The following is a 9,699-nucleotide window of genomic DNA, read 5'->3' as shown; positions in this document are numbered from 1 at the left end:
TGACGTTTATTTTATTTTATTTATTGTTCACTGATGACATTGAACATCAGTGATACAAACTCAAAGTCAGCACAATGTAAGTCCTCCAAGCCAACATAATAACCCACATGATTTATCTTTGTGGGTTTAACCAAGTTTTCCTTCTCAGAACATTTGAAAATGACATGCAAATTTAATGGATGTGACTGTAACACAGTGCAAATTGGATCTTCCAGTTAATGTTTTCATTTAGAACAAATTAAAATACCCAAAGAAGTTCTGAAGCAACATGGCTTGATTATTTCTGTCCTTTGGCCAACATAGCGATGGTTACTACAAAACCGACAAACTCTTTGAAAGAAACAGCATCATCACCGTCTGCATCCAGAGCTTTGAAGAACTGCTCTTCTTGTTCATTGCCTTTAAGCTAAACAAAAGAAAAACAGAAGGAGTTGTAAATGAAAAACATAAACCATATGTCAGAGAGGCATCCACAGCTATATTGCCAAAGTGCTGCTCTTTCCTGTCCTTCACCATATTCTTCTTGCAAACTCCATTTACTGGATGTTTCTAGTCAATGGCTTTGGCTTGGTACTGTCATACACCGTCCTTACTCACTGATTTTCAGTTTTCCCACCCTACTGCATGCCTTTTAAAATAACTTTTTTTACCCAGAATCCTCGGTAGCTTTATTTTTGAAAATTCAAATCAATTTCATGATTATCGTTATTACAATATTCAAATTAGAATTGCTATCATCTTACGATAGATTGACATGTTTATTCTGACGTAGCACTCGACACACAGTACACAAACCAAACGTCATTCATGGATCTCATGCCACATAATGTTAAATGTTTATCAAGTATTTGGACAAATTAAATGCAAAATTGTTGAAGTTGTATTTAAAAAAGTTAAAAAAAAACATATTTCCACTTACCAAAATATTGTGAAAGCTTGTGCAGGTAGAGAGAGTGGAAGAGAGGATTTTGAGATGAGAGCACTGACACAAACGGTTTAAATAGAGGTTGACGCGCCCTCTGTCAAAGCCCCACCCCTCTCTGCCTTTTTTTTTATTACAAAATGTCAAGTTGACAACACTGGAATATACTCTCTTGCTTTCCCTCTGACATAAGCCCGCCTTTCATTATAACAATGCAGAAAAGCTAAGAATCATATTTGCATATAAGCATGTTCATACAGAAAATGCATGTCATGTAGTAGTAATGGTGGTCAATATGATCTCCTCTGGCCCCATGATAAGGGAACATCAAATGCTGTAGATACACATTCATTACCTGTCAGGACTTTTTTTTTAACTCAACCTGCAAATAATATGTTGTCTTTATGTTTTTCACAGCAGATGTTGCCTGTTTCAGAATCATTTCCTTTATTAGTCAAACTAATACAGTTGGCCTTGCAGGGTGGATCCCAGGTTCATAATAAACTGCAATAACCGTTTGAAAGCACTTATGACAACATGAACCACTGCTTTCACTAAATCTATCAGACTGCAATTAGTGTTTATTGACTTTTAATATTTTACTTTTTACACCACTACATTTGATCTCACGAGTAAGTTACTAGTTTGTCACTTCTGACATTCAGAATCAGCGATACAGACCCAAAGTTCTCTAAATCGTACTTATTTGTTGCCTTGTCATCTTTTCTCTGTCCCTTAGGGGTAAATACTACACTTGGAAGCAAATTGGTAGTTTAGTGTGACAGAAATTGTATAACTTCAAGAGGTTGAGATAGTACACACACCTTTTTAAATAGAGGTTGATGAATCCTCTTTTCAAGCCCCAACCCCTCTTTCTGTATTTCTTCTTACAAAATGTCAAAATGACATCGCTGAAATGCACTTTTTCCAGCTTTTCTTCTGATGTAAGCCCCCTTTCATATCAGTAATACCAGTGTTAGAAGTAATGTAATGTAATGGTGATCAATATAATCTCCTTTCAGTCCGTACGATAAGGGAAGCATCAAATGCTCTACCCATAACCTGAAGAAAATAGATATGTTTTCTTCTTTCAGGGCAAATATTGACCATAAGTTTCAAAATAATTTCCTTCATTGGTAAAACGAGCACAGCAGGTTTTGTAGGGTGTGTCCCATGTTACACACAGGTCTAACCAGGCTGGTCATGCCATGCAGGGTGTTGTTCACAGCAATGCAAGAGTTGGTAAAAAGAAAACCAACTTGATGGAAATATCAATGAAGAAAAGCAATCCCCATTTATTTTCTTGTTTACAATTTGTACTTTTAATTTGTGAATGTTACTTTTCATTGTTTTCCCCAATTAGATCTATTTCAGTGGATTTATGTGTTGATTGTTTACTTTCCAGTCAAATGTCTTTTAATTACTTTTTAACTATTTGAAAGACGTTCACGCAAGACCCTCGCAAACACATTTATGTGTCAAATGAGAGCAAGATGTCGCGCTGAAATAGAGTAATCAATGATGCAAGGGGAAAGGGCAAACTGATCAAGAAAAATCGTAATAAATGAACTGAAAGAAATTATGATCAGAGAACCTGAACTTAAAATGAATGGAATCTTAATGCAAGATCATGACATAATAGCAAGTGCTTTTAACAACTAGTCTTATTAACTCAGTTGAGCAGCAATTGAAAAACAATTTTTTTTTAAGCACCTGGAAGTCAGCTGTAACTCCCATTTTCAAGGCTGGTAACCAAACCACGGTTGGATAATAGCACTAATTTCCTCACGTTTAAACAAAAACTAAAGTGATGGCTTAAAGCAAAACAAACCTGCAATGACAAGAAATCCTATCGCCTCATCTCTGGCACTGCCATTATATACTGGTATTGCTTTTACAAATCTGCTACTTTTGTAATGTATTGTATTGTATTGTGCTGTACAGTGTTATAGTGTTTCCTGTTGAATTGTACTGATAATATTAGGCCACCAAATTGTAATAACCTGCCCAGGGACTACAGATGAAAATTAGCTCTCTCGCTCTGGAACATTTACATTTAGGTGGAAACTGAAATGTTGATAAATGTGCACTGTCCCCAATAAATAAATAAATCCGCTACACTGGACAATGGAGTATTTTTACTTTTGATAGTCATTATGACTTGTTATGGAGTATTTTTCCAATGTGGCTAAATTAAAATAAACGGTCAGAGTCTCACTTCCAACACATCTCGCAAACTGTGGCAACATTGTGTCTGACTAACATCACATCAAACAGTAAGCTTTATTGAGTCATTCAGCAACATGGAGCAGCAACTTTAATACTGCCTAAAGCTACTTGTGTACAAACTGTTTCTATGTCTTTATGTTCAAATCTTATCTCAATTTATTCTACACCATGTCAGCCCAACTTTGTGTCTGCATGGCTTTTAATACAGCTTTTCTATACAGTAACAGGCAGTTACAAACAAATCAACAAATACAAAAAGGATGAGTGGGAACTTCAACAATGAACAAGTTGTCTAGTCTGCACCCACAGACAAGTGGTTATTACTATTATAACCTGCTATGTGGTAAAACCTGATGATGATTTAAGGCATTGGCATTAATGTCATGGGAGACAAAGACACCAGCACAGACAAAGACAAATGTACAGGCGTGGTCAAAGACACACTGTGATTCACAGGTGTGGAATGTTTGCTGACACTAAATGTGCCGAACCCTTCTGCAGATGAGTCCTCCCTCCTCCACGAACACACCAACATCCACTGAAAAATGTCTGCAGTATATCAGCCATTAAAAACAATGTAATGGTTTCAGACCTACCCATTCCTAGTGAGGATTCTTCAACAAAATAAGGATCGTGTTGTTAATCTGTGTGATAGAACGAGTTGTTGTGAAATTGGTTTGAAGGAGGAAAACTTTTGCAGGAATGCACCAGAATCATGACCATGAGGCTTATCAGTCTATGTGTCTGTCTGATCTTTTTGAAAAAGATACGGCAAAATTTCCCATAAGTCTGAGCTGTAGTTTGCGTTTAATCCAAATGAACAAATATCTGCATGCTAACATGCTAAACTACAATGGTGAACGGTGTTACACCTGCTAAACATGTTATCGTTGTCATTATTAGCGTTCAGCTGAAAGCCTGAGTGCCTAAGTAAAGCCTCAGAGTTGCTTGTGCGGCTGCATACTCAGTCTTTTTAATATATTTTTGAAAACATAAATCTGACAAATTGAAAGATTATTTGACTTGTGTATGTTACACAGCAGCAGTATGTACAGATATCGAACACTTGGAGACTTCTAACAGGTACCATTAAAAGTAAAAGCTTATATTTTTGCAAGTCAACTCCAGCATAAGTGTGTTGTATGTGCCTTGTTTTGATTTTTACTGTATGAATTTGACAATTGTAACTTTTTTGCATGCACAAGTAAGCCTGCAGTGTTAAACACTAATGTTACCGTTTAGGGCAGGGCTCTTGCTTTTGTCAAACTGGCTGCTGTTTTAGTCGCTGCCTCTCCAAATCATTCACTTCCTAATTCCTGTAAATCAAATAACAGCATATGCATTCAATTATTGCAGATCGAACTGGATCAGATCAAAGCTGGAGCTTAGTTCTCTCAGCAGTTGTGTTGTTTGAACAAGAATAACGCTGCTGCTCCCACACAGATAGATTTAAAATGAGTTACCATTGCACTGCAGGAAACGTGAGACCCACAGACACAATGGAGTTTGTCCCCTCCAGTAATAAATGATGACTAGTTACTGTAATACGGTAACTACTCTTTCATTTTATTTTAGTTTCACGTAGAAATTCCGGGTGCGACAGTGATAACATAAATGATTCGAATGACTTTGACTTTATAAGACACGACACGGAGCTGGGAAGATTTTGGGCGAGTCTACATGTGACATATTGAACTAAAACGTGCCTTTGCTTCAATACATAATGGTTGGACCATTTCCACAGACATCCAACCAGGTACATTCTGCTCATTCAGCTTGAAGTGCTGACAGATTCATAAAGCGGTGCTTTCAAACAAATAGATGCAAAACATCGACTTCAGAGAGTTTTCTTTGTGTGCAGGTTTCATGGCCAATGAGTGCTACAGCAACAGGACAGGCAAGAGGCAATAAGGTGAAGACTAAATAGTAGATTGACTATAAAACCTTTTAAACAAAATCGTACAAATGGCTTATGTGCTGACAACAGATGCTTCCGCTTCATCCACGGAGGCCTGAAGTGTCGATTCAATATTATCTGAGAAACAAATAGCCTGAAGTCTAGTCTGATATGGGCTTCTACACCTTTTTATGGCAATCACTGCATGTATAGAGGTATTTCCTTTCATTCTCTCTCTTCCCATCTATTGTAAGAAACTGCCTATTCGTTACCATTTGCATCAATATGCTTGAAAACACCTTTATGAATTGAGGGACATGGGTTTATTTGAGGGATATAGCTTGATTTAGTTACATACAAGGAATATATTTGCCTCCCACCGCAAAATATGTTAACAATATATTGACATACGAGTACATTTCAGTTGAAATGAGTACATTTAAACTACTTCCACTATGAGAGAACAGGGCATGCTGGTGAGGCCAACAGTGTGCTGGCAGATGCTCACCTCTTGCAGACAGTATTTTAGCACACTTACTCCACCTTACAAATTTGAAGTGCTTCAAAGGTCCTTCTCTTCTATAATAAATATAACAGCATTGAATCACTGAATTTACTCCAGTGTTACATTACATTTTGGCTATTCAAAGCTTCTAAACACAAACATCTGAACGCAGGTTTAGAATATATTGTCATGACCGTAGTAGATAAATTAGATGCGAGACATATTGAGACTTTTTAATTTACATTGTGACACTTTAAACAGGGTCTGATTTCTTTACACATATTTTGTGGACAGACGGGTCTTTCAGCCAGTCACACGTGCCTCACAGGAACCAAAAGAAATGTGCATTTGTTTCTAGACAGGCAGCTATGTGAGTGAGTCAACACTTTGTGGATTGGATGAAAATCCCCTTTAAAATCAGAAAAACCTGATATAAATTAATATTAAAAGCGGTATTAACACATTGTCAGTGTTTGTGGCCATGTTTTCTTAAGCAGATTAAGTGTGTTAATCAAACATCTGAAGGAATTACTGGGCAACACCACAATTATAAACAATTCCATCAAAGAGTTTTAATGATTAATGTATAAACATAACATTCTTGCCCCGTTTTTTTCATAATAATTGAGAAGTCATAACTCCCTTGTGCATTGAGGGGTTGGGAATACCATCTTTTTAAGATACAATAGTGGGGTTTAATTCATGTGATTTTACAAAAATACATTGAAAGAGGGAAAGACAGCTAGATAGATATTTGAAGTGACTTTTATGACATGGAACATATCTGATATCCGTCAAAGTTTAAAATGTTCATTCAGGAAGCAGTGACAGTGACATGTGCTCTGGAGAACACAGCAGGTGATGTCTGTTGAATGTTTGATGAACCCACGCTTGTTTCCTCCCACAGCAGTGACACCAGATCCTAGACCTGCTTTTAAAATATAATTTTGTATTTTTTTGTGTGTATGTAAATTATTGGCCCTATGGTCACATTGTGTTTTTTATGCTTTTAAATTTCTGCTCTGTTAAGCACTTTGACTTTTTGTCTGTGAAAAGCGCTTTATAAATAAATTGTATTATTAGTATTATGCCCAACAACTACACGTGTAGAACAAAACAAACTTCATTGCTTTTATTTATTTTCAGCAAAGTATTATATGGAAAGTTCTTTGAAAACCTGTTGACAGAGGTTCTAAGGCAGCGAATATCACATCTTGCATGCACTTTCGAAACAGAAATAACAAGCTTGATTTAAATGACGGATGTGGAAAAAGCCGAATATAGCAACATCTGGTTCCAGGGTCAGCTGTATCACGTATAACATCCACTGTAAATGTCATGAAATATTTCTAAATACATTAAGATGCTACAAACATTTTAAGGGTTGGTTCTTTAGTCTTCTTGTTCACCTTCTTGTTCTTTCCCTTTGCCTTTCTTGCCACCCTTGCCTGTCTTCTTCTGGTAGTAGCATTTGGCCAGGTCACTCACGCACCGACAGAACTCTCTGAAGTTAACCTCGCCATCCTGGTTTTTATCCAGCATCTTCATGGCTTCCTCAATGTCATCTGCATTGATTTTATCCTGGAGAACACATCCTTACAGTTAAATAACATCATGAAATACACAAAAGCACAAGTGGTGAGTAAGAAGCAGGATAATTAACGCACACATTTCATGAATAGCCGTGCATGTATAGTGAGTGTGTTCAGTCTCTTACTTTTAACTCAGGACTTTGTATTTCTTGCTCCAACACCTTTTTCAGCTCTTCTTTGTTCAACTTCTTTTTCTTGCCTCCATCATCAGCATACTCCAGAAATATATCCACAATGTTTGTGATGGCCTGGTCCAAACGAGCCATGGCTGTAGCTGGAGAAACCGATTGATGAGAGGAATTAACAGAGAGGCAAGAGCAAATACCTTTAAAAACATACTGGATTAACAGAAAATACATCAATGTATCATATGAGTATAAACATCCGAATAAATAAATGCTCAGAACACTGAGTAAAGCTTAAAAAGACACCATGGCATAACTCAAACATTTCCATTGCATCTTTCATGCTCAGCATCTGAATTAAATGCTATTTTTTCTTTCCTGCGTCCCCAAAAATCTTGCTTTTCATCAGGACTCACCTTAGAGTTCACGTTCCCTGGCTGAAGAGAGATCCTGTCCGTATCACCAGCTGTCCAAGGTGAGACTGTTGTCAGACAGATGGGGAAGCTCTCTTAAAGAGTAGACGCACGATGTCCCCCACACCCACACCCACTGGAAATGTTCCCCCCTCCACCCAAACTTGTTTTCCCCGAGAGCTGTGCCTTAGAAAAGAAAACATTCACTACAGTTCTTTTGCTTGTGTTGTATAGAGCAAACGGTCGCCATTGATGACGCGTGTGTGTGGAGGATCATCTAAGATCAGCCTCTTCAATGAGGACTTGCTCAGTGTCTGGAGAAAATATGTGACAATAAATGGAAAATTACAGTGAGTGGGTTTAATCCCACCCAAAGTGGTGCGTTTAAAGGCATAACCAAATGTGTGTCTTCATAGGTAATTGGCTGCGTGGGCATCTTGTCTATCTTGATGTCCTAGATGTCTGGTAATGTTCTATATCAATGAGGCTGTATTGAATTTCCCAAAATTCTTTCTTTTGAGCAGTTAAGAATCAAAAACATGTTTTAACAGTGCCAGTTGCATGTTATTTCTTAGTATTATTGGAATAAAATTCAGTATATTTTAAATTGATCTGTGGTGTCTGAATTATGTACTTCTGCCACCATCAGAGATCACAATGGAAACTAATTGAAAACTTTATTTTTCTGTTCTTTAGCGTAACTGTAAATGTCCTACTAAAGTAAATAAAATCACAAGAGTCTCTAGTCCGTCAGTGGGAGTGTCCCGGCTGTTTGTTCATTCTGACGCAAGTGACACCCCATTCATTCTGCTCAACTTTGTGAAACTCAACCTCTATTTTCCACTCGTTTGTTCCAAGGCAACAGAAGGGCAGGATTTTCTTCCTCTTACCCTCTGTTGCCCCCTGCCAAGTCCCTTTTAGCTCAAGCCTCTCTTCACTTTGGCCTCAACACTTTCACTTATTGAAAACGATCAGATTCTCCTTGCAGGGGAGGCAAAGCAAATAGAGACGAAGGATCGTGTGGTGTAAATTACAAAAAAAGTTCATCTTTCCACACCCTGCTGGCTATAGGGTATGAGTTACAGTTTCACTGCTGGACCTCTGCAGTCTGCACCATGAACTTGTACTATAATAATTTAAAATTAAATAGAAATATCTTTGAGCAGAGCTTTGAATAAAGCATACATTTGATTGTGAGATTATATTTGATGCCATCAAATATAATCTCACAGTTGAATGCTGCTTTGGCATGCAGTGTATTCCTTTCATGATCAAAATAATCCACCAAGCAAAAAGGTAAGCAAACACCTGTCAAAGTATGGGTGTGAGTTACAGGTTTCTCTACATTGTAGTATGCACAAACAAAAGTCCAAAGGAGGTAAAGGTAATTCTAGTCATGTCCAGTGTGATTTATAGCCGAAAGTCTTACAAGGGAGGAGACAAAACTGTCAGTTAAACTCTTTTGTGGAAACTATTCAACTTAAACTGCAGTTGGCTGCTGTCCAGCCGCTGCAGCGTCATCACATCAACACCAGATTAAAACCAGAACATCTACACCACACATCACGTTGTGGGACACAATATTTTCATGTAAAATCTCCATTCAACTGATGCTCTCTCAGGATTGAACAGAGTGTGTTTATATGTTACAGTATGGTCTGACGCATCCTCACTGAACCCAGCATCATTTATTTTTTATAAAACTGTCTTTCCTCACTCAAATGGTGAAACTTGAGAGAACCTGTAGAACAGCAATTGTTTCGTTCTTTAAAACTAGTTTTGTGACATCTAGTGGTGAATTAAAGGCATGACCACCTCCTTAAAGTACCAACTCTGCACATTTCAATGTTATTTCCATGTTCATTACTTGTTAAAGGCTGCCATGTTGGCTGAGCTGTGACCATTGTGGCGTCCAACTTACTTGCTAAAACGTAAGGCAATCACTTATTGGAGAAAACAATGCTTATAACAAATGACCAGCGATGGAACGAGTGCTACAATATCATGCTCAAGTAC

The 9,699-nt window shown here is 37.6% G+C and overlaps 1 protein-coding gene and 1 long non-coding RNA gene across 2 annotated transcripts; both read right to left on the bottom strand.

The window, feature by feature from the left end:
• Window positions 1–960, bottom strand: LOC306699449. The gene is made up of 2 exons (XR_013767166.1): window positions 920–960; window positions 1–406 (listed from the first exon to the last, which is right to left on the bottom strand). It is a non-coding gene; the product is annotated as an uncharacterized lncRNA (long non-coding RNA).
• A 5,858-nt stretch (window positions 961–6,818) lies between these two features.
• Window positions 6,819–7,738, bottom strand: s100w (S100 calcium binding protein W). Its single transcript, XM_079163985.1, has 3 exons — window positions 7,687–7,738; window positions 7,271–7,419; window positions 6,819–7,134 (listed from the first exon to the last, which is right to left on the bottom strand). The coding sequence occupies exons 2-3, from the start codon at window positions 7,409–7,411 to the stop codon at window positions 6,946–6,948; spliced, it is 330 nt and encodes a 109-aa protein (XP_079020111.1). The 5' UTR covers window positions 7,412–7,419; window positions 7,687–7,738; the 3' UTR covers window positions 6,819–6,945.
• Window positions 7,739–9,699: the final 1,961 nt, after the last annotated feature.

The sequence above is a fragment of the Pholis gunnellus genome (genome assembly GCF_910591455.1).
Source record: "Pholis gunnellus genome assembly, chromosome: 8".
NCBI classification, from domain to species: domain Eukaryota; kingdom Metazoa; phylum Chordata; class Actinopteri; order Perciformes; family Pholidae; genus Pholis; species Pholis gunnellus.
The sequence above is the reverse complement of the archived record's forward strand: the minus strand, read 5'-3'. Positions and strand labels throughout refer to the sequence as shown.

Excerpts from the sequence above, each read along its gene's own strand:
- s100w (XM_079163985.1), bottom strand. The coding sequence starts at position 7,411 with ATGGCTCGTTTGGACCAGGCCATCACAAACATTGTGGATATATTTCTG. Across the intron at positions 7,135-7,270 it reads TACAAAGTCCTGAGTTAAAA|GATAAAATCAATGCAGATGA; the intron begins GTAAGAGACTGA and ends TGTGTTCTCCAG.